We start from the raw sequence: 25016 nt of genomic DNA, 5'->3' as shown, positions 1-25016 counted from the left end.
TCAACAAAGCTCTCTTGTCCGGCCGGCCAGGACGAGAATAGCCATGAGACAGAGGGCAGTGAGGGCACAAACAGCCCGCACAGCCGTCCCTCTCTGTGGGACAAGCTGACCTTCCGCAGACGCTCCCAAGCCCCCTCCTCAGCGGGACGTCCACACGCATGCGCTGGAGGTACAGGGGTCGCGCATGCGCCGGAGGTACAGGGGTCGGGGGCAGAACTGAAGCCACGTGGGCACCGTGAAGATCCCATGTGGACACAGCTTCCCTGGGTGCATCTGAGTGTATACAGTCGGCACTCACATGGCCCGAGCCCCTGCTTGCGCCTGATCCCCTGCCAAGTGTTGCTACTTGGGGTTTCACTCAACTCTCGAACCACCAGGTGAGCGGGCATTTTGAGTCCCATGTTACAGGTGAGCAGAAAGGCTCAGGAATTCTGAGCCCTTTGCAGACACAGGGCTGATGAGAGGGTGCAGGCGGAGGCGGGGTGGGGGTGGGGCATCTGGCCCAGCTTGGTCACAGAGGACCCAGATGTAGGCTTTGGGTGCTATGTCCGTGGGAGGTTATCCACTTTGCCAGGGGGCTATCTCACGATGTTGCATTCGTCTCCTCTCCTGAGCGGCAACGCTATGACTGGGGAGGGCAGGGAGCGGCAAGGGGAAGAACAAGACGATTCTGTCCTTCCTAAGACCTCTGCATATTGTTCCATTTGTTTCAACAAGAATGCATCACTGCTGTGATTTGAAAACCACCACATTCAGAAAATCAATCACATAAGGACAGAAAAGAGGGATGTTGTTGGCATCCTGTCTGAGCGTATCCTTTTTTAAAAAATAATAACTCTATTGAGATATAATTCACATACCATAGACTTCACCCATTTATGGAGTATCAGTTTTAGAACACTTCATCACCCCACAGAAACCCCATACCTATTCCCAGTTGCTCCCCTTTCCCCCTCCCTGCAGCCCCCAGTAATCACCAGTCTGCTTTCTGTCTCTGTGGATTCTCCTGTTCTGGACATTTCATATCAATGGAATCATATGGCCTTTTGTGTCTGGCTTCTTTTGTGTCTGGCTTCTTTCCCTCGGCACCGTGTTTTCAAGATACATCCATATTGTAGCATGTGCTTTGTTCCTTTTTATGGCTGAATAATATTCCATTGTATAGATGTGCTGCATTTTTATTATCCGGTCAGCAGTGGATACACATTTGCTTTCTGGGTATATCTTCATTTTTAAACATATATAAAATGTGAAGGGGTTCCCCGGGTGGCTCAGTTGGTTAAGCGTCTGCCTTCGGCTCAGGTCATGATCCTGGGGTCCTGGGATTGAGCCCCGCATTGGGCTCCTTGCTCAGCGTGGAGTCTGCTTCTCCCTCTCTCTCTGCCTCTGCCCCCCCCACTTGTGCTCTCTCTCTCAAATAAATAAAGTCTTAAAAAAAATATGTACACATGTGGATGCATGTGTGGCTCTGTATGCCATCACATGGAAGGGAACCCAAGACCCTAAGAAGGCAAAGGGCTCACTCAAGATCACCCTGGGGAGCGAATGGAGCCGAAGCAGGAAGAGTGGCCTTGTGATGGGGACGTTCTGACCAGGCAGCTGCCGGAGGATCTTGGGGGAAGCCTGGCAGCTGTCACTGGGCAAACGTCAAGGGGATCAGTTTGGGCTGGTGACTCCAGCATCCCAACGTGGGTCAGTTTTCATATAGCAAGTGAGTCACTTTTCTGACAGGCCCAAGTTCTAATCCAACTTTTGTCATCGACTTGCTGTGTGACCTTGGACAAGTTACTTAACCTCTCTGTGCCTCAGTTTCTTTAACTGATAGTAGTGTCCACCCCTTAGATTCGATATGAGGATTTAAACCTAATTGGTGTACAGTCAAAAGGATAATGCCCAGTTACTTCTGGGCACTTAATAGGTGATGGTCATCTTTATTTTCTGGTGCTCAAGAGGGCATTTGTGTCCCTAGTTCTGGGTGATAGGGCACAAGGGCTTTTCTCTCCCATCTAGTCCTCCTTTAAAAGATCTTCAGAAGTAGGGGAGGAAAGTGAAAGTCACCTTCTCCCATGTAGCAGATGGGCAAACTGAGGCCTGGATCTATCCAATGCAGAAAAGTGAGGGCAGAGCCCACAGTCCCAGAAGGAGGGGCGGGAGTCTGGCTGGGGGACCTTGGGCAAATTGCCACCCTCGCCTCTGCCTGCTGGCTCTATTACATCACACCCTCCCCAGAAGTGTCCCCGAGGATGGCCAGATCGGCGTGTCCCTGGCTGCAGGAGGTGGGGTTTCTGATTGTTTTCACAGCTCCGAGAGGAACGGGCAACACTCATCTGTTTGCCCACTGTGGCCGGCGCAGCCAGACCTGGAGTCTGTTGATTGGTTAAGGTCTCTGGCTCCTAAGTCCATCACACCTGGGTTGAAACTGACACCCAGGTGTGACCTCAAAGAAATCACTTAACTTCCCTTAACCTCGGTTTCTGGCCCCTAGAAATGGGGGCGAATCAGCCCAGTGCCAGGCGTGGAATAAGGGCTCAAAGAATGGAAGAATGGTAGCTGCTATTATGATTATCTTTGGTCTTGTTATTATAATCCAGGACCTTCCCAAACTTTCTGGTCCCCTTTCCCCGAGTCTTCCCTCCTCACTCATGTTTCCTCCCCGTCAAGTCTGGGTTGGTACTTCTTTGGGATTCTGCAGCCTGGCAGCCCCTGGAGTCTTTTCCCAGGGCCTCGTGAGCAGCCTTAGGACAAGTCTGTACTGACCCTTTCCCTGCTGGATTCCCCACTCTTGCCTCTATCCACTCAACATCCTATGGGGCACAGGACAGCATTCCCCCCCGCCCCCACCGCCAAAGGATTATCTGGCCCCCAAAGTCAGTAGTGTCAAGGTTGAGAGACTCTGCCTAAGGGTAATATGGAATGAGAATAATACCTCCCTCATTCTATCTTCTCTACTTCTATTAATATGACCAGGAGAAATTAATTAATCCTATTCGGGTGAAATGTGTTTTATCTAAAAAGTCTGTTGTTCTATATCCAACTGCTACTCAATTGACCTCCAGAGAAGTTAAAAGATTTTTTTTTCTTGGTGAAATTAACCCAATTAGATCAGGGCTATCTTGTTTTGGACCCGATGCACTTAAACTCTGTGGCTGCCACTGTAGGACTTGGCATCCAGCCCTCGTCATGTTCATTCACCTGGCTTCAGTCCATCATTTGATTTGATTGAGACTTTGTGACCCCTTCCTGGGTCATTCGACAGCGCCGTCTGCAGTGAGGCCTCCCTGCTTTGCGTCATCCGAAAATGTGGCAAACAGTCTCTTGGTGGGCCCTTATGGCTAAAACTGGCCACGGCCAAGGTCAGAACCCCATGGCCACACTGGGCCTCCCCCTTGCACTTATCATCACCCATCAATCAACATGTGATGTGTGGAGTTGGCTAGGTCCAGAGGGCCTGTGAGAGATTTTGTCCAAAGTTCATAGAAAAATCAAGATATTTGCAGCAGGATTAAATCTCAGACCACAAACTCCGTGTGCAACAAATGGGGACTTCTTTGTTTTCCCCTAACTTGGCTTAATTTTTATTTCAGGCAGATAATTCATTGGAGGCAATGAGGGGTTTCCCTTTCTCACCAGAGACAGCAGGGACATTCAGGGGCCAAATCCGTACGGGGTGGGTGCTGAATGGTTCCATTGTCGGTCCCCCACCCCAGCTTGCCTGGGAGCCCTTCCTCATTCTCAGCCACGTGGGGCCTTGTTCTATAGTCTAGGGCCCATGGCAACCATTCCAGAGAATGGTTGGAAACTCAAGGCGGCTTCCCCCTGAGTTGTAGCCATTACCATAAACTCTTTCTCTTATTTTGCTATTATTTCCATTCCTGGAGGCAAAAAGCACTCCCTGGTTTGTAGGATGTCCGCCTTCCCCACCCCCAGCAGTGGAGCTCGGGACTAGACTCCTACCAACTGTTAACTTTGCAGGACATTTGTGAGCCAGTGGTTAAAGCTTTGGTTGCTTGAAACTGTCCACTGTGGGAGTATTGACACCGTGAAAATCAGCAAATGTTACAAATCAGGACTCTTTTTTGCTTGCTTGCTTGCTTTCTCTCTCTGTCTTTTTCTCTCTGTCTCTCTGTCTCTCTCTCCTCCCCGGGAGAGGGAAGTAAGGGGGAGGGAGTGATACATTAGTATTCTCAAAAGATTATTCCTCCCTCACACATGCCTCATTGCATGCATTTTCTCGATCATGCAGACAAATAACTGGCAAAAGGGAAAAAAATTAGGACGATGATCCTGGGATAGCTTTCGTTCACTGCCCCTTCTTTAAAAGTTGCAACAAATGTCTTTTCCAGCTTTTTCTCTGTCTTCCACTAGCTTCTCAACATCTCTGTCCAAGGGTTGGGCTTGTTTCTCTCTCTGCAGTAAAACACAGGATTTTTGTCAAGCTCTATTTTAATGAGACTAAAACCAGCTTCATTATTTGAGTCCTCTCTGAGGAGAAGCTTTCTGCAAAGAATTCGCTTGTAAGGGGTATTGTTATTTCCCACTATTTTTGCAGGTTTGGGTGTAGGGACTTAAAAGAACCCTCTTTTTATTTTAGAATAGTTTTAAATTTACAGAAAAGGAAATTTAAAACTGCGTAGACCGTACAGGGACTTCCCATATACCTGGCTTCCAGTTTCTCCTGTTATTAACAACATTACATTTGTCACAGTTATTGATCCAGTATCGATACGCCGTTATTCACAGTCCATACTCGATGCAGACTCCCTTAGTTTTTCCCTAATGTTCTTTCTGTGCTCCAGAGTCCCATCTAGGATAGCACACCATGTTTTCTCATTATGTCTTCTTAGGCTCCTCTTGGCTGTGACCGTTCCTCAGACTTCCCTAGTTTTCTATGACCTTGACAGTTTCAAATAGTCCCGGTTGTGGATTTTGTATTTTTTTTTTCCTCGCGAGTAGAATGGGTTATAGGATCTGGGGAGGAAGACCATGGAGGTAAAGTGCTATTCTCAGCACATCACAGGAAGTCTGTGTCAGCTACCAACATGACTTATCACTGTTGATGTTGACCTTCACCTCCTGGTTGAAGTAGCATTTCCTAGGTGTCTTCAATGTAAAGTTCCTTCTTTTTTTCCAGGTGTGGGATTTTTTAAAGTTGCGTCCATCTGTACGCCACATGGACCCAGGTATGTTTATTTGGGGTCCTTACTGTACCTGTTTGGTAATTGTATTTCTTTTCTTTTTTTTTTAAGATTTTATTTATTTATTTGACAGACAGAGACACAGCGAGAGAGGGAACACAAGCAGGGGGAGTGGGAGAGGGAGAAGCAGGCTTCCCGCAGAGCAGGGAGCCCGATGTGGGACTCGATCCCAGGACCTTGGGATCATGACCTGAGCCGAAGGCAGACGCTTAACGACTGAGCCACCCAGGTGCCCCTGGTAATTGTCTTTCTGTCTGCAGGTCACTCAAATCTGTCTGTCTTGGGATGGGGGCACCATTACACAAAGCTGAAGGATTTATTAATGCTCCCCACTTCCCCGGTGACAATGACCTGTCTCATGTTGGGTCCACACCATCTCCTAGACAGATTCTTCAGACCTGTGCTGTCCAATCTGGTCACCGCTGGCTGCTTGCGGTATTTAAATTTAATAAAAATTAAGCAAAATTTACAGTTCAGTTCTTCAAATGCACAAACACATTTCAAGGGGTCAATAGCCACAGGTGATGAATGGCTAGCATATTGGACAGCGCAGATGATGGGACATTTCCATCCACAATTTCATTATGGCCCCCTCCTCCCTTATCCCTCTCCTCCTCATCCCCACTTCCCTAGTCACCCCGGGACAACCAATGTGATCAGCATAATTCTCCACAAACCTACAGGTCTTTACATAGACTGGTATTTTAGGCACTTTTGGTCACTGTTCTTTGTTAAAAAAAAAAGTCCTTACCCACTGTACATATATATTTTTTCCTTTTCTCACTTACAATGCACCATGAACATCTCTATGGGTCAATAGGTTTACATCTAATTTATTCTTTGTGATAGCTGCATAATATTGCATGCTGAGGGTGTATTATGACTTATTCAACCATTTCCCAATTCAAAGGCATCCAAGCTTTCAGTTTTCTGTTTGTTTGTTTGTTATTCTAAATAGGATTCTAATAAACCTTCTCATACTCTTATCCCTAACCTCTGGCACTTTTTATTTTAGAGAATAAAATCTCCTAAATTAAGATTTCTTGGTCAAAGGAATGGGTATTTATCCCCTTGTAATCAACATTGACAGATCTATTTTCCAAAAGGCTGTAGCGATTTCTGATCCCACCAGCAATGTGTGAGGGTGCCTATTTTCCCTCATACTCACCATCCCTGGTTGTTATTGCTTTTATGCCTTTTAAAATTTTTTGCCGACCCAATAGTTTTTTTTTTTTTTTTTGAAGGGCATTTTATTGTTGCTCTGATTTGTATTTCCCTGTTGCTGCGTCTATAACACTTCATTGTATCTGTTCACTGACATGTTGACTATAAGCCATGAGGGCCACGAATATCTATTTGTCTTCATCTCTCTTTTCCTAGGGGTCTAGATTTTGGTTGTTTGGAGTAATGTTTGCTGATTGCACAAATGGGTGGCTTAATTCTGAAAGCCAGCTGGGATGTGGACCTGGGTCTTCTGACATCCAACACAACATGGTATCTTAACTGAGGTCTCAGACTCTTTGAGCCTTGCCAAGATAAGTCATTCGAGCCCAGAGAGGGTCTCAAGTTAGGGGGCTGCTGGCTTGCTCACCAGCGAGACTGCTTGCTTCACTGCCCCAGGCCCACTTCTTTCACCTGGTTAGTGCAACTGGGCCTCTGTGGCCTGGAAAGTGTACGACACAGAGTCTAAATGTGATTCGGGAGGACTCATCCCCTGTGTCTGAGGCTCCATCCCTCCTCCCCACGCTGTTCCCCTCACCCTGGGGACAGCTGGAGGTGAGGATGGTGAAATGAAGCTTAATGAATAACCCAGGGGACTGGCTAGGGTGAGTGTTTGGCGGCCCTAGGTGTCAGGGACAGGAGCTGGCTGACGAACATAGCTCTGGGCTCTGGGACGGGACGGGTCAGTGACCTGGTCCACCTCTCCAGTCTTATCTGCTCTCTGATGCAGCCATCCTGGCATCCCCACCTCATGCTCTTCCAAGCCAGGCCCCTCTGTTTCTAAGTGCTGGCTCTGCCACGGCTGTGTGACCTTGGGAAAGTGACTTGGCCTTTCTGAGCTCAGTCTGATTCCACGATAGAGGCTACGTTATGACATACACCTCCCCAGGGTGTTGCAAGCATTCTGTGATATGATAATGTCATGTTCCCAAACTTCAAACATTCATTGCCACGTTTGTAATTTCTGCCATTTGCTGTGTCACCTCTTATAATAATGCTAATACCAATAATAGCATTGAACACAGAGAGCACTTTCTACTGTTCTAAATAGTGTACACATATTAACTTGTTTGATCCTCACATCAACTCTACCAGAGACTCCCTCAAAACCTAATTCCCAAAAGCCTATTGTTGACCAGAAACCTTACCAATAACAGAAAGTTGGTTAACATGCATTTTGTGGGCTATATGTATTTTATACTGAATTTTTACAATAAAGTAAGCTAGAGAAAAGAAAATATTATTAAGAAAATCGTAAGGAAGAGAAAATACATTTACAGTCTTGTGCTGGAAAAAGTCCGTGTATAAATGGACCTGCACAGTTCAAATCCATGTTGTTCAAGGGCCGTCATGTTTCCTGTCCTAGTCGGAGCTGTGTGCTAAGGCCCCACTCCTCCAAGAACCCCTCCCTCATTTCATCCCAACCCAGCTGCTCTACGAAGACCTTCTGTTCTCTGTCTTCCTGGGGGTAAAATTGTCACTGAATTGGATGGCTTCCTCTCCCCTCTAGTCCAGGGGCCACCTCAGGGTACGGACTGGCTTTTGCCACCTGTCTGTCTCCAGGGTCCAGTCCAGGACAGGACACCTGACAAGGATGAGTACAGGTTTAATAGGAGGATGGCTGTGAAGCTGCCAGAGTCCTCATCAAGGATCATGGCCAAGCAGCTCGACGTGACCCCAAGCAGTCAGGAATTAATCATCAAGCCTGGGGAGGTCACACACAGTCCTAGAAGGGCAAAGAATGTCTCGGCTGCCAAGTCCTTCCTGGAGCTCACCTCCCATTTTGTATATAGAGAAACTGAGGCTCAGAGATGGATGTGACTAGCTCAGTTTCACCCAGTGAGATGGTGACGATGTAAGTCTGATCATGTTATTCCTCTACCTACAGCCTTCTATGGCTCCCTAGCCTTCCTGGGTAACGTCCAGACTCTGGAATGGCGCAGGCATCCCTGCGGACTCTGGTCCTTGCCTACATCTCCAGCACCAAACCTGCTTTCCTCCAAGAAGCTTTCCCAGCTTCCTGGGGGCAGGTAAGGTACCCGCTCTGGCTGTCCACAGCCCTGCCCCACCTCTGCCTGACCACATCTGAGAACACTGATTGCAACTGCTCTCTGGTGGCCCCTTGGGAGTTCATGAGAGCAGGGGACATGCTGTATTGTTGGAGACTAAAGTCCCAGGGCTTGACACATAGTAGGTATTCAATAAATATTTGTTGAACGAATGAATGGTCAGAGGCATTCCTTTGAACAATAAATAACTGTTTGGTTTCCTTTGTTGGGTGTAAAATATTAGAGGTGTGGAGGTGCTTCAGAAAAAATGATGCCTTCTCATCTTTGTCCTTTGACCCAAGCTGACCCCGACAGTGGTCAGGGGTCGTGGCTTGGCACTCAGGGCAAGCCCTGGACTCGGAGTAAGAAGATTTGGACATGTCTGTGTCACAGAAGAGGTCGTCCGGGGTGTCTCTCACCGGCTGGGTGGCCTTGGCCAAGTGAGTCTCCCTCTCTGAGCCTGCATCGTCATCTGTCAAATGGGACCATGGACAGCGCACAGGGAGGTTGTGAAAGTTGATCTGGTCCCCTTTCTTCCTCCCGCGGGGAGCTGTCCCTTTAACGTGGGAGGCGGAGCCAAGGCCACAGGAAGTCGCGAGAAGCCGGGAAGAGCTGGTGCCGAGACTGGCTGGTGGCGGGAGGCTGGAGGCAAGCTGGGTCTGGGGACTGCTGGGCAGGCGGGCAAGAGGGCCTGGGGCCCAAAGGGTGCTTCTGGGGCTCTGTGTGCATGTGTAGGGCAGTGGAGGGTCGTCTGGAAGGTTCCGGGGCAAGGTCCAGGATGAGTGGACAGAAAGTGAGAAGGTATGGGTGCGAAACCCTCCCAGGAACCCTGATTTAACTCAGGGTGCTCTGTTGGTCTATCCTGCCTTGGAGAAGGCTGGGTGCCACGGACTCTTGATGGCTGGGGAGCAGGTGCCGCTTGCCAGAGGGGCAGGACTGGGCACTTTGCCAGCCAAGGTTTCCCAGCCCTGGCATCAGGGGTTTGGCTGGGAGTGTCACCCAGGTGGCCTCTGGAAAAGCCTGAGGGACAAAGGAGGCAGAAACAGTAGATGGTCCTTACTTGGGCCCAATTCATAGAGGCAGCAGGTGAGGCCGTGTGAGGAAAGGTGACGTGGCCAAGGTCATGCGTGCTGGGACCTGAACCCAAGCTCCAGGCTTCCCACTGTCCTGCTCCACAGCAGAGAGGGCCCAGGGCTCCCAGCTCAGCCCCAGTGGTGGCCACATGCTTCCAGAGCCATGTGTCCCTAGGCCATAGTCCCACCTTAGCCCTAGACCTTAGTCTGGGAGGCCTGTGCCCTTACGGGCTTCTGGGCTTGATAAGGCTGTTGGAAGTTTTGGGGCTTGTTCATTTGACAAGCCTGCTGTTCTCCTGTGGGCTGTTAGGATAACCAAGAGGGCTGGGGGAGCCTGGGGGGCTGAGCCAGGGGCGTTGGGCTCCCAAGGACAACTGGCAATTAAGTAGGAAATGCTCACACCTTTAACCACCACCACCACCACCACCATCATCATTACCACCTAGTAGAGACAGTATGGCATGGTGTTAAGAGCACAGATGCCAAAGTGCACTGCCTGAGTTTGAATCCTGGCCGTGCCATTTCCAGCTGTGTGACCTTGGACGGGTTCCTTAACCTCTCTGGGCCTCGGCTTCATTATCTAGAAAATGGAACTAATAAGCGAACCTATCTCCAGGTTGTCGTAATGATTATACGAGATGGTCTATGAGGTTCTTGGCACCGTGCTTGGCTGGTAGTAGGTCCTACACAACTATTAGCTACTATTATATGTCAGGCATGGAGTCGATGCCTTCACTATATGGCCTCACTGCATCCGCACAGTGATTCTGTGATGCATAAGCTCTTCTCCCAGTTTGTTGTGTGGTTAGTTCATTCTCATTTTTCAGGTCTCAGTTTTAATGGTCATTTCCTGCAAAAGGCCTTTCCTCACCTTTCTATCCACAATAGGTGTCCCTGTTTTTCTCTTTAAGACTCCCTGTATGTGTGCTTTCCTTAGTAGTTTTCACCATTTTTGATTATTTTGTTTGTCTACAGTTATTTGTTGAATGCTGATCTCCCCATCAGCTCCAAGAGGAGATGTCTGTCTCGCTCACCATGGTATCCCCAGTTCCTAGGTCAGGGCCTGCACCTCGCAGGTGCCCTATAGACATGCGAGAGAAAGGGTAAGCATGCCCGCACGGTTAGAAGGCCCCAGAGAGATGATGCCTCTAGATGACTGGCTGATGTCTGACAGAGTAGGGCAGAAGGGAACATGGCACAGAGAAGTTGAGGCACTTGTTTGGGTCACACAGCTAGGAATACAGAGCTGGTTTCTAACTTTGGTCCCTGACTGACCCCTAAGCCCAGAGCCGAGGTGAGGCCCAGGCTGAGGTATGCTGACTTTGGGTGACCCACAGGTCCCTCTCCCTCAATGCCATGCCCAGTGCACTGATGGAACTGGGTGGAGGTGGCTCAGACTCTGCCCTGCCTGGGGAATCCCAGGGCCATCCCAACAAGGGTCCCGGGGTCAGATGCAGAGACAGGAGACCCGGAGCCCTCTGGTGGGGCAGGGGTTGTAGCCCTGACTAAGTAAGCGTGAGCAAGGAGCTTGGGCCCTGGAGGGTGGGGGAGGCTGCAGCACTCCTCCTACTGGCCAGCAGTGGAACTGCAGGGCTTGGCCCACTGCTTTTCTGCCCCAGAGAAAAAAGAGGGGTTGCATTTGCTCCTTTAAAAAAAAAAAACACAAAAAACCCCTCTATTCCCTCCTCTTCTCATTTCCTCCCTTTCTGTTTCTCGCCTTTTCCCACGGGGTCATTCACTAACTGTGCCTTTGCTTAAAACCTCCCGACGGCTTCCCACTGCAAGTAGAATTAGAATAACATCCCAGCTCCTGACCAGGGGCTGGAAGGTTCCCCAAGTCCCTGCCCACCTCTCCTTGCTCGCCTTCTGCGCCCAATCCCTTCTCCCCACACCGGCAACACCCCAAGTTCGTTTCTTCCTCAAGGTGCTTCCGCCTGCTGTCCCCTCTGCATGAGTGCTTTTCCCTGGGCTCCCTGCTGTCACTCATCTTGAACATTCCCCTTGGAGAACTTGCAGATGGAAAGAGAATTCAAAGCCCTCTCAGCCAACTTGATACTCACAGATCTGATCTGCATCTGATTCAAAGTGTTAGAGATCCCAAATCACTGACCGCAAAGCCAACCATTTATCCCATTTAATGAGACAATTGGAAAGGTGAGCAATTACCAGATATTTGATGATATTGAGAGATGATCATTAATATTTTTAGATGTGATAATGGTATTGTGACGACGTTTTTTTAAAAATTAGCATCTTTGAGATATGATTTCCATAAAATGAAATTAGCCCGGGGCGCCTGGGTGGCTCAGTCCGTTAAGCATCTCATTCTTGATTTCGGCTCAGGTCATGATCTCAGGGTGATGAGATTGAGGCCCCCTTTGGGCTCCATGCTGGGCATGGAACCTGCTGAAGATTCTCTCTCTCTCCCTCTCCCTTAGCCCCTCCCCCTGCTTGCTCGCTCTCTCAAAAAAAAAAAAAAAATTAGTCCACTTTGAGTAAGAATTCAGTGAGTTTGCACAAATGTATGCAGTTGTGAAACCGTGTGATTATATTGTTTAAAAAGAGTTCTTTGCTTTTAGAGACCCGTGCCGAAGTATTTACAGATGAAGTAGTGTAGGAAGAAAATATAAGAGAATAAAGGAGGGAAAAAAACCATAGTCCAGGGAGGGGGGTGGGCGCAGGCGTGGATGGAACAAGGCAGGCCAGGAGCGCTTGTGTGAGCTGAGTGATGGGCTACACCAGAGGTTCCTTATCCAGTTCTCAATATTTTGCTATGTTTAAATTCTCCATAATACAAGTTTTTCAAAAGCTTTTCTCTCTTGAGAGACCGTTTCTGACCGTGCTTGCTGAAACACTGCCTCCCGCCCCCATCGCCTCTGTTTGAAATTGGTGTGATTCTGTCTCCCCAACTAGAATGTGAGCTCCGGCAGAGCAGGGGCTGCCTCTGACTTGTGCGCCCCAAACCCTGGAACCGCCGGGCACATAGTAGGTGCTCATTGCAAGATTTTTTTTTTTTGCATGCATGCATGAATGAATGAAGAATGAATGAATGAATTCTCCACGCTCATTCATTCATCACCAAGTATTGGCCATATTCTACACCCCCAGCCCTGTGGGCAGCCACAATTACAGAATGAAAGGGTCCCTCGTCCAAACCTTTTTGTCCAGATGGGAAAACTGAGGCCCGGGGAGGAGCAGATCCTTGCCTGGAGTCTCACAGCTTGGTAGCCAGTTAAGGCTAAGGAGCCCAGCTGAGGCTCTTCTCCATCTTGCCCTCCCGTGTCCTGGGGAAGGGGGCTCTTGCCGGAGCCGCCTGGGCTATGGCCTTCATGCTCTCCTGCAGGCCTCCCGGTGGTTGCTGGAATGGACAGCTCTCTGACAGGCTGCGCTAAGGCCGAGCACTTCCACACGGTCACTCCTCTGCTGGAGAGCTGGGCGCTTTCCCAGGTGGCAGGCACGACTGTCTTCCTCAAGTGTGAGAATGTGCAGCTGGCCGGTTCCTTCAAGATCCGGGGCATTGGGCATTTCTGCCGGGAGGTGAGGTGTTGGCGGGAGGTGAGAAGTGAGATGGTTCGGGAAGGAGGAGGAGGGGGATGGATGCCGGCTGGCTGGGGGTGAGGGCAGGAAGGGAGAAGTGGACTTGTAGAGATGGGTGGGGCAGGATGAGGAGCAGGAGTGTCGGGGTGGGCTGGGGAGGGACTAACTCCATCCCACACAGCTCTATGACATCTGCCTGGGTCAGTCCCTAACCCCATTCCTTCTCTTCCCAGATGGCCAAGAAGGGATGCAGACACCTGGTGTGCTCCTCAGGTGACCCTCGGGGCTGGGTCCTCCGGGCTGTGTGGGGGGAGGAAGAGCTCGCTGGAGCTGCAGTAGCTGTCCAGGGATCAGGCTCCTCTTAAAGGTCCAGCCCCCTCAAGGTCATGGTCAGATGGCCACTTCATGTCCTCTCCCAGCCCTCTTCCTGTCATTCAGGACTCGGGGTAGAAGTGACAAAAACCCAACTCATACAGGTTTAAGCTACAGGCCCCAAGAACTGAAAATTCTTGGGATAATTGGCTTTCAGATACAGCTGGATCCAGGAGCTCTCCTTTGTATCTCCCCTTCCCTTGACTTGTCGTTTCTCTGTACTAGCTTTATTTTCACACAGACTTCCTAGCAGCAAGATGGCCATCAGGAGTTCTAGGCTTGCCTCCTATCATCCTATCAGCCCTAGTGAAAAGGAAGCACCCCCTTCTTGATGGTTCTCACATCTTGTAGCCAGTTAAGGCTAAGGAGCCCAGCTGAGGCTCTTCTCCATCTTCCCCTCCCGTGTGCTGGACCAGTTCAATCCATGAATTGGTCTTTTTCACCTAGCTTGGATCATGTACTCATCCCTGAACCAATCATGGATTAGGGGTTCTCTGAGTTCTCTGATTGAGTCAATCTAGATCACATATCCACCTCTGAGACCAGAAAGAGGACTCAAAGGTGGGGCATATGAGTGCCGGGAAGGAGTGACCCACAAAGGGAAATGGAGGGGGAGGGAAGAAAGTGTGTTAACAGGCTAAGACAACACTGCCCACTGCACCCCCTTCTATTGCTTCCACAGGGGGCAACGCAGGGATTGCTGCTGCTTATGCCGCTCGGAAGCTGGGCATCCCTGCCACCATTGTGCTCCCAGAGGGCACCTCCCTGCAGGTGGTGAGGAGGCTGCAGGGGGAGGGGGCTGAGGTTCAGCTGACTGGAAAGGTAAGGACCCCAGGAAGGAGAAGCCAGCTGGAGTGGGCTGTTCCCCTTTACCCCACCTCAGCCCTAGGAGATGGTATCTCCCCGCTTTTTTCTTTCTTTTTTTGATGAACTATGCCTGGAGCCCAGTCTTCTCCTAGGATGGCTGAGCTGAGGGGTGGGAGTGAGGCATGATGTATATTGAGGCCTGGGACCTCCTGCCTCTACCTACCTTGAGAAAACTTCCCCTGCGTGAACCCAGGAGAAACAGGAAGCTTATGGACCAGGAGTGTGTCCGTCTCCTTATATCCTCACTAACACTTGGTATTATTTATTTAAAAATGTTTGCCCTTTGATGAGACAAAAAGTATAAAGAAAGATGATGGTGGCATCATTTCTTATTCTGAGACCACCCCAATAATGAAAGGTGTCCACCACCAGGGATATCGCTGGTTCATCTTGTTACCGAAGAAACAGTGATGCAAACATGTAATCCTTCTACCTTCCTGGAAAGAAGAAAAAAAGCTCCCTGGAAAAGAGATTTTTTTTTAAACCATTAAAATTAAAACCATGGTATCTGAAAGCTGGTCTCCAAATACTTAGGGTCCAGTTTCCATCCTTGCTTTCTCCCTTCTTTCGTCTCTTTATTCACCTATTCAGCTGTCCTCCCATCCATCACCCTCTCTCTCTCCCTCTCTCCCATTCATCTGTCCATCTATCCATCCATCCACCCATCCATCCATCTATCTATCCATCCATCCATCCGTCCGTCCGTCTGTCAGTCCATCCGTCCGTCCATCCATCCATCCGTCCAACCTTCATCCATCCATCCATCCATCCATCCATCTATCCATTCATCTATCCCCTCGTCCCCTTTCTCCCTCCTTCCCTTCCTTTCTTTCTCCCTTCCTTCTTTCCAACAGATATTCATTGAACTCATACCCTGTGCCTGTACTATGTTAGAGATAGGGAAATAGAGATAGTAAGACATGGTCTCTACTTTCACAAAGCTCAGGTGTTGCTGGGGAGACACACAGATAACCAGATGGTGATAAGAGACCGTGTTAAGTGTGATGGGGAAGGACAGGGCCCTGAGGAAGAACAGAGAAAGCATATTTTAATCAGCTATTGCTGCTAGATCATGCTGCGTAACAAACAGCCCCCACATATCAGAGGCTTATGAGAAGCCTGATCTCTCTTGCTTGTGGGCTTGTGAGAGGGCCAGGGTGGCTCTGCGTCAGGCTGCAGGCAGGATTAAGGTCTGCACATGTGCCCCACATCCCTCTGGACCGGTGGCCACCTGGGACGTGTTCCTTTCCAGGTGGATGGCAGGAGGAGTGGGGGGAAAGGGCCCCTCAAGGCTGTGGTCGTAACTGTTACACTGTCACTTCTGCCACATGCCACTGGCCAAAGCAAGCCCCACGGCTGGGGCCCCCATCAGCGTAGGTGAGGAAATGTGCTCTGGCCTCTGTGGCAGGGAAGAATAGCGGTCACTTGACAAAAGGTGTGGCCATGTAGTTCTGACGGAGGGAGGGGGTAGGGACCTGGGCGGTGGTCCCGACTACTGCCAGGCTGTGCCTCAGACTTGGGGAGACGATCCAGGAAAGGCTCCCCTAGAAGGGCCCCCTGTGTTATCTTGAAAGGGAAATACAAGTGCCTCTGTCGTGGGCAGAGGAAAGAGCCTAGAAAAGCCTGGAATGGGAGCGAGCACGGTGCATTGCATTCGCCTGCAGCCCAGCCCCTGGCGGAAGGGGTGACAGGTGAGGCCAGAGAGGGGGACGGCCACCTCAGCAGGCAGGGCGGCTCATAGGTGAGGCTGGCATAGGGCAATGGGGAGCCACGGCAGGATTTGGAGCAGGGGAGGGACACGCTGGGCCCTCACTCTGGCTGCTCTCGGGCAATGGACAGGAGGCAGGAAGCCTGTGAGGAGGCGCTGCTCCAGGTGAGTGGCCTCAAGGGCTGCATGGTTTTAAATCTCATGTTTGTTTCAATAACTCAAGAGATTGAGTCTTGTCTCTTTGGTTAGATGGGAGATTCCTTGTGGACAGAGACTATTTCTTTGTCTTCTCTGTGTCCCCCAGCATGGGATGGGCAAGAGGGGGTGCTGCAGGGGGCCAGAGGATGGGCGAAGGCTACCTCTGGCCCCCTTGTCACCCTCTGCTCCTTGGAAGAGGAGGCTGTTATTTGCCACTTAGCTTCTGCTGAAATTGGCCAGTGCAGGGAGGGTCCCCTCCGAAATCCTGTCTTAGTTTGGGTTCCCCAGAAGCAGACCTTGAGACAAGGATTAGGGTGCATGTAGTTTATTTGGGATGTACTTGCAGAGAACATGGGGGATAGAAGTGAGACAGAGAAGAGAAGAAAGCTCATAGTGGCGTGTCAATGAGTCACCCCTGTGGGCAACTGGGGTTCAGTCCCCACAGGGACCCTCGGGGCTCCTGTGGAGGAGACACACAGAGAAGGGTCAGAGGGTCACTCTTGGGGCACCTGCCCCTTGGCACTGCAGTCTGCCCTGCCCACTGCCCCGCAAAGTCCCCTAGCCAGAAAATACCCTGCAAGCGACCTCTGAGCTAGGCTGCAGGGATGCGGACTTCTGCCACAGATGTCAAGCCCGTGAGAAAAGTGCACTCAGCCCTGATGTGGTCCGCACAGGTCTGTCGAGACCCAGGCTACCTCTGGCTGCTTGAACTTAACCAGCAGGTCATCCATTGGGCGATTGCTCGTTTTCATGGACACCGTCTGTAGTGGCCAAGTTGCTCTTTGGGGCTCTGATTTGAGGGGGCTTCTCCCCTACTGGCTGGTTAGAAATGGAAACCACTTAGCTGGCCTTGGAGCTCCTCCTCCCCTAGCATTGCAGCCTGGCCCATGGGGATTGTGGAAAGCACATGACATCCATTTATCCAGGCAGAAGCCTCTGCCTTTGTCCCAGGAGGCTGCAGGGCACACTCCAGCTCTGGCCTCGCCCTTGGGGTTCTCCCCAGCCCGTCAGACCCTGGGGCCATGCAGGAGACCTCAGCTCTGCTCCAGCCTCCAGAGCGGTCCGGCTCCTGGGGCTCCTGAGGCCCTTGGTTTCTCTTTAGGTCTGGGACGAGGCCAGTCTGAAGGCGCAAGAGTTGGCCATGAGGGATGGTTGGGTGAACGTCCCTCCATTTGACCACCCCCTGATCTGGTAAGGTTGTTACCCCTCCCCCATGGAGCTCAGAGCCCAGACCCTTATTGAGTTGGGGTCCTTCCATTGGACAGAAGGGGAAACTGAGGCCTAGAGAGGAGAAGAGGCTTGGAAGCCAGGCACATTACAGTTCAGGCCCTGCTTCTGTCACTTGCAAGTTGTGTGACTCTACAAAGTATGTCTCCTCCCCATGCCTCAGTTTCCACATGTGTACAATGGAAATGGCAATAATCAATCCTGCTTATTGAGTGTACTTCAGGATGCATTTAATCCATTTGATCCTCCCCAGAGCCCTAGAGGTGGGTGTTTTATGTCCATTCCACAGGCACAGAGGGGTCAAGGAACTTGCCCGAGATCACACAGCTAGTAAGTGGCCAAGACATTGGGTCCCAGGCCCAGAACTTGACGGATGCCAATTGATATGCTGGTCCCCTCTTAAGCGCACACGCTAACACTGCCTCTTTCCAAGGTTGTGGAGGGGATTAAGTGGGAAATGTCTGAGAACATGGCTGGGAGGTTGATGGAAGGGAAAGAATGAGTGAATGAATAATTTGAATGGATGAAAGCTAGGTGAGCTAAGTGTTGCAGGGTCTCCGCTCCCCTTGCTGTGGATGGGGATTGGGGTGGCGATGAGGAGAGTTTGTGCATATGTCAGCTTTTGGGAATGGGGGCCTTTCTCACCCTGCTTTCTCCTTCCCCCCAGGGAAGGCCACGCCAGCCTGGTGCGAGAGCTGAAGGCAGCACTGGGGACCCCACCGGGGGCCCTGGTGCTGGCAGTAGGGGGTGGAGGGCTCCTGGCTGGGGTGTCGGCTGGCCTGGTAGAGGTGGGCTGGCAGCATGTGCCCATCATAGCTGTGGAGACCCAAGGGGCACACTGTTTCAATGCAGCCGTCAAGGCGGGCAGGCTAGTCACGCTGCCAGACATCACCAGGTAGGCGTGGGCTGGGGCCATTTGTGGTGGGCTGGAGGGTGGGGGTGTTGCTGTCCTAGGGCCTCTCAGTCCCAACCAGTGGAGGTAGGGCATACCCAAGAGACTCAACTTCACCCTAGGACTCCAACCACAATAATGTTAGAAGGCAATGCCAAAAAAGTGGATGAAGGATATGATTCATTTAAGTTTCATTAATTAATAAAACAAATTTCATTGTTCTGTATCATTATAAAAGCAGTTTAAGTGTGTTGCAGGTAAGTTAGAATATGTAGGCAAGCAATAAGCAACAGAAAGCAAAACGGCACCTTCAATTCCACCATCCAAAGATGAACAATGGGTTACATTTTCCCGGTCTTTGCTTTTCCCCCATGCATGCATAGTTACATACAAGTGAAATGTGCCTGGCACATAGTAGGTGCTCAACAAATGTTTGTGAAATGAATGAATGGATTGATATATTTTTAAGTTAGGATCATATCCTTCCTAAACTCTATTTTTCTAGTTCATATTATATATCATGAACATAGTTTCATTTTTTTCTGCAATACCATTAGAGAACTTTTTCCTTATTACTTTATATAACTGATTTTAATTCAACTGAGGAAAAGTTCTTATGAACCAACTAACTAACTAATAGAGAGTGGCCAGCCTCCAGACCCTGCCTCATCTTATATGCTTTATCATCATCACCACTATCATCTTCACAGATGCTGTTAGTTTCCTAAGGCTGCCATAAAGATGACCACAAACTAGGTGGCTTAAAAGAACAGAAATGCATTCTTTCATAGCCCTGAAAGCTAAAAGTGTGACATCAAGGTACTAGCAGGGCCATACTCCCTCTGAAGGCCCTAGGGGAGAAGCATCCTTCCTTGCCTCCTTCAGCTTCTGGTGGTTGTTGGCAATCCTTGGTGTTCCTTGGCTTGTAGCCACCTCATTCTGCCTCTTTCTTCATATGACCTTCTTCTCTGTGTGTCTGTTCTCTTCTTGTAAGGGAACCAGTCACTGAATTTAGGGTTCAGCTTAATCCAGTATGACCTTATCTTCTAATTCCATCTGCAAAGACCCTATTTCCAAATTAGGTCACATTCTGAGGTTCTGTATGGATGTGAATTTTGGGGGGAGACACTGTTCAACCCTCTACAGATGCCAGCACTGCCCATATTTTATTAAGCACCCATTAGGTGCTGGAACTTAGGATATCATGGTGTATGACAGCAAGGTGGCTGAAATCAGGACAGCCTATTAAGTCATCTCTATTACGCACCTATTGTGTAGAAGGTTCTGGCTGGCCAGTTAGAGAAACAGGTCCTTGCTTCAAGGAGGATTCTATCTGGACATACGGGTCTCCTTAATGTCTTTCTGGTACCATCTCCATTCCTTTCTGATGCCACCCACACTCCAGCATCTCTGTGCCGCCTTTCCCTGAAAATTATTTGTGCCTCTAACTTCTGAGCCTTTCCTTTCCCTTCCACTTGAAATACCAGTCCCTCTTACATTGATGAAATCCTCCAAGGCTCAGCTGGGCAGTTGCCTCCCATATGTAAAGACCCCAAAGACACTCTGTGTCACTCTTCAGCCACGAAAGAGCTTATGGATGGGCTGACTTGGGCCCCTAATTGGGAAGGAGGGGCTTGAGGATGGGGACTGGCTATTGAGCTCTGAGTCCCTAGTACCTCTCTCAGAGCCTGGCACAGTGCAGCACTAAGTGAAGTTCACGGACTTGCCATTTTTGTAAATGACACCACTGTCCATCCCGGTGCTCTGACCTGACCCACCTGGCAGTCACCTTGCTGAGTTCTGTCCACTCTCCCACTGGACTCCAGCTCCTCTCCAGCCCTTGTCCCCACCCCAGGACATCAGCGCTCCCCTGGATGGCTGTCACAGCCCTCCTCCACCCCCTGGCTATGCTTGGTGCTCTTTTTGATAACAGCTCTATTGAGATATACTTCATGTGTCACGCAATTCATCCACTTAGAGTGTATAGTTCAGTGATTTTAAGTATATTCAGAGTTGTGCCTCCATCACCAAAATCACTTTTAGAACATTTTCATCACCTCTCCCCAAACCCCTCCTCCCCTCCAGCCCCTGCCAATTACTGATCTACTGCCTGTCTCTATGGACTCGCCTGCTGGGGACATTTCATTTGGATGAAGTCATACAATATATGGCCTTTTGTGTCTGGCTTCTCTCACTCAGCCTCATGTCTTCCGGGCTCATCCATGTTGTCATCCGCACTCCATTCCTTTTTGTGGCCAAAAACTATTCCATCGTGTGGCTGGACCCCATCTTGTTTATCCAACCCTCGGTTGCTGGACGTTTGGGCTGTTTGTGTTTTGGGCTATGATGAGTCGTGCTGCTACAAACACTTGTATGGGCATTCCATGTGGACGAATGTGTTCATTGCTCTGGGCTGCATCCCTGCAAGTGGTATTGCTGAGTTTCCTCTTTGCGTTGAGTCCGTTGTCTACCTTTGGGCAGGGTGTCTGTCCTTCCTCCGCTGCTGACCTATGGGACTCTTCATCCCCCGCTTCCACCCCTCAATGCCTTCCCCAGGCTCTCAGGCCCAGATCCACACTCCTCTCGGCCCCACTCCAGCCACTGCCCTGTCTTCCATCCCCTTGGATAGGTCACACTGTTTCCTATCACCAACCTCTGCGCATGCTGTTCCCTCTGCCTGGAACATTCTACCCCCTCCCCTTCCCTCCTTTCGGCTGGGGTCTCTCACCCCAGAGAGATTGGCCCCACAACCCTGCCTCAGGGAGGGTGCCCTCCCAATGGTCTCCCTCTACTTACAACTTAATTCTGTGTTTCCCCTCCCAGACTTTGTTCTTATTTATTTACTTATTTATTTATAATTGATGCTTATAGTCGACCTACGATATCATATTCATTTCAGGCGTGCCACGTGGTGATCCGGGACTCCTATACATTCCGCTGTGCTCACCACCACGAGTGGACTCACCACCCCTCACTACACAAAGCGATGGCCATATTATTGACTATTCCCTGTGCTGGACTTCTCATCCCCGTGGCTTATTAATTCTATAACTGGAAGTTTGTACGTCTTCATCCTCTGTACCTGTTTCGCCCAGCGCCCCCCCCCCCCGCCCCCCGCCGACTGGCAACCCCTACTGGCTTGTCTGTAGTTCTGAGTCTGAGTCTCTCTTGCTGTTGTTCTTGACTAACAGCCACTGCCAGCCCTTCAGTAGAACTTCCTACGTGCCAGGCCCCCTTCTAGGCACTCCACCCCCATGACACTCTCACGAACCCGGGACTGTCGCTACCTCCATTTTTCAGACTGAGGAAGCTGAGGCTCGGGGGGGTGCAGTGACCTTCACAAGGTCCCACTGCTAGTGCGGGGCCCAGGTTTGAAACCAGGCAGCCTGGCTCCCGAGTCTGTGCTCTGGGCTACTTGGGCCAGTTCTCATGGGCTCCCCAAAGGCTCTCCCAGGCCTGAAACGCTGCCCAGCTCAGGAAGGTACCGGCAGGTGGGCGATCCCAAGCACAGAGATAAACAGCATGGATCCTGGAGCCAGACTGCCTGGATTTGAATCCACATTCTGCTACGTACTGACTAGCTGTGTGTCCTTGAGCTAGTTCCTTAACCTCCCTGAGCCTCTCAGGTTCCTCCCTTGTAAAACGGAGCTCATACATTTCTAACTCAAGGGGAGATTATGAGGATTATGACAGAAAACACATGTATCTATCACCTGGTAGATAGTCAATAAATACTAGTTATCATATAGACATAAGTGGTTATTACTGAATAAGATGCAAACAAATCCGTTTCCGTGCTTGGCTTTCTGGGGTATGTGCATGGAAGACCACAATTGCGGTTATAGAGTTGGAGGGCATGGTGCGCATTTGTCGGTCATTCAAGGGGCACCCGATCTGGGGGCAACTCCTCTGTGCCCGTGCTGTGCTAGGCTCTTGCGATGCTGAGCCCCGGCCCGTTGCAGGACGGGAGGGGGCCTGGGGCTTGGAGGGCTGGATCGATAAGGGGCGGAGGCCCGAGGATTTACCGGCTCTGGCCCACACCCTGGCATTCCCTGCCTGGCCTGCCCTCTCCTGCAGTGTGGCCAAGAGCCTGGGTGCCAAGACCGTGGCCGCGAGGGCCCTGGCGTGCATGCAGGAACTAGAGATCATCTCTGAGGTGGTGGAGGATGTCGAGGCTGTGAGTGCTGTGCAGCAGTTCCTGGGTGAGTGAGCCTTGCCCTCCCTCCCCAGGCTCGGGGAGCTATGAAGGCCCTGGGTCTCTGGGTGTTCACTCCCTGTCGATTTCATGTGACTTGGGGCTACTCCGTCATCATAGGGCGCTTCCTCGGGTAGCCTCCTCCAGTCTTCCACCCTCATCCCACCTGGGCTGGAGTCTTCCCATGCACCAGGCCCTCTGTTCGTAGCTGCCTGGTTCTTACTCATCTACAGCGCTAGATGTAAACCCTGTGAGCGTGAGGCCTGGTTTGTCCTCTTTACTGCTCTGCCCCCAGGACCTTCCTAGCATAGGGCCTGGCAGGGAGTGGGTACTCAATAAATATTTGTTAAATGAATGGGTGAATGTATGAGTGAGTGGAAAGGTAGATAATGGATGGATGGATGGATGGATGGACGGACGGACACATTGATTAATGGACACATTGATGGATGGACAGACAGACAGTCAAATGATGGATAGGGGATGGATAGATGAATGCATGGATGGATGGATGGATGCATGGATGGATGGATGGTTACACTGATTGATGGATACACTAATGGATGGACAGACAGACAGTCAAATGATGGATAGGGGATGAAGGATGAATGGATGGATAGATAGATGGATACGTTGATTGATGGATACACTGATGGATGGACAGACAGACAGTCAAATGATGGATAGAGGAATGGATGGATGGATAGATGGATGAAAGGTGGATGGATGGAGGGATGGATGGTCAGATTGATGGATGGAGAGAGGGTCAGATGAATGATGGATTGTGAGCTGGCTGGCTGGCTGGCTTCGTGGATTTGCGGTGCCCAGAGCCTACTGAGCACTAACTGCTTCTTCCTCCCTTTCTCTCTTCTCATCCACCCCGTTCCCCTGCTCCGGGCAGATGACGAGCACATGTTGGTGGAGCCTGCCTGCGGGGCAGCTCTGGCTGTCATCTACTCAGGCCTCCTGGGGAGACTCCAGGCTGAGGGCCGCCTGTGCCCCTCCCTGGCCTCGGTCGTGGTCATTGTGTGTGGAGGCAACAACATCGATGGGGGAGGGCTGCAGGCTCTGAAAGCCCAGCTGGGTCAGAGCTGAGGGCTCCTCATCGGGGATGGACACCCCTGTAGCTGGCTGAGGCTTGCTCCCTGTGCTCATGGCTGGCGGTGGACGCTGCCCCCTGCTTCTGTACCAGCTGCCTCCTGCAGGAAGCCCTCCTGAAATGCTTCCCTTGGCTCCCCTGCAGCCCTGGCCAATAAACACTCTGAGTTGAATTTGTAAGTCCAGCCGGTCCCGTCTTTCTGGCTCCGTGAGCTCATAGAAGGCACACAGTCACCTCGAGGCTGGCTCTGCCGTGAAGAGACTCTACATCACACAGCTTGGGCAATAAAGCCAAGGATTCAATCCTTGGGTCTCTAAGACAGTCCAGTCATGCTGAGGTCCTGACAGGGCTTCCCTCACCTGGGGGACCTGCCCAGGAGGAGAGGGGGGCATTCTGTGCAGCTATGCTCAGGCCCGAGTGGGCAAGGACCATATCGCCTGGCTTTATCAAGCGCTTCGTATGTGCCAGAAACTCTCCTAAGACCTTTCTACTTATTTCCTTCTTTAATGTTCAGAAAGGCACTATGAAGCAGAAACCATTATATCATCCCTGTTCTAAAGATGGGGAAACTGAGGCACGGGGCGGTGACCGGACCCACTCAAGGTCCTAGTGGGCGCGTGGCCCAGCCAGGCTCAAACCCTGTGATTTTCAATATGACTCTGTATTTCTTGGACCTCAGCCTTCTTCGTGTGCCAGTTGGTGGTGATGGGACCCTGGGGATGGAAGCAGGACCTCCAGGTCGGTCTGGACACACCTGTGGGTCACAAGGAGGGCGGGTGCTGGTCCTGGAATTGGGCACCTCTCCCCTGTGGGAAGCATCTCTTAGGAAACGGAGGGGAAATTAGAATCTTTTGGAGCCACCAGGGGGCAGCAAAGTGTCTCTGATGGGGAAGCTGGGCCCTGGGCAGGGGAGGCCCAGCCCCGCCCCTCCAGCCTCCCTTGGCTCTGCCCCTCGGGGGCCCTCACCCCAGCTGGGGGGTGCTGAGGTCCCAGAGATGGCTGGCCCACAAGATCTTGGCACTGGGGAGCTCTAGCCAACCCTCACTGCCCTGCTGGAAACAAGGCTCAGAGAGTGTGGGGTCCACCTGGCAGGTGGTAGGTAGTGAGGCCTCCCACTGGGGCCCCCTTTCCTGCCTCCTGCAGGCTGTGTGTGCGTGGGCAAGTGCCCTCCCTTCTCGGGGCCTCAGGCTGCACCTCTGTGCTGGAAGAGGCCCACCTGTGGCTTCCCACCTCCTTTCCTCTCCCCAGGCTGATCCCCCTGCCAGGCAGCTCCTCCCTCCCTCAAGAGGAGAAGTTGAGAGCCGCAGTGACCTCCCTCTGCCTCTGTCCCATTCTCTCTTGGACCCTGGACACTGCCCTTGATTGCCAGCATTGCGCCTCCCGA

General features: G+C 51.0%; 1 protein-coding gene across 1 annotated transcript; it reads left to right on the top strand.

Annotated features, from left to right (window-relative positions):
- The first annotated feature begins 9055 nt into the window (after positions 1-9055).
- Positions 9056-23804, top strand: SDSL (serine dehydratase like). Its single transcript, XM_036123720.2, has 8 exons — positions 9056-9265; positions 12881-13074; positions 13308-13347; positions 14129-14268; positions 17322-17410; positions 18114-18341; positions 22416-22540; positions 23435-23804. Exons 2-8 carry the CDS (start codon positions 12901-12903, stop codon positions 23626-23628), a joined length of 990 nt encoding a protein of 329 aa, XP_035979613.1. The 5' UTR covers positions 9056-9265; positions 12881-12900; the 3' UTR covers positions 23629-23804.
- The last annotated feature ends 1212 nt before the right edge of the window (positions 23805-25016 follow it).

This window comes from Halichoerus grypus, chromosome 13 (assembly GCF_964656455.1).
Source record: "Halichoerus grypus chromosome 13, mHalGry1.hap1.1, whole genome shotgun sequence".
NCBI classification, from domain to species: domain Eukaryota; kingdom Metazoa; phylum Chordata; class Mammalia; order Carnivora; family Phocidae; genus Halichoerus; species Halichoerus grypus.
Note: the sequence above shows the minus strand (reverse complement) of the source record. Positions and strands in the feature narration are given on the sequence as shown.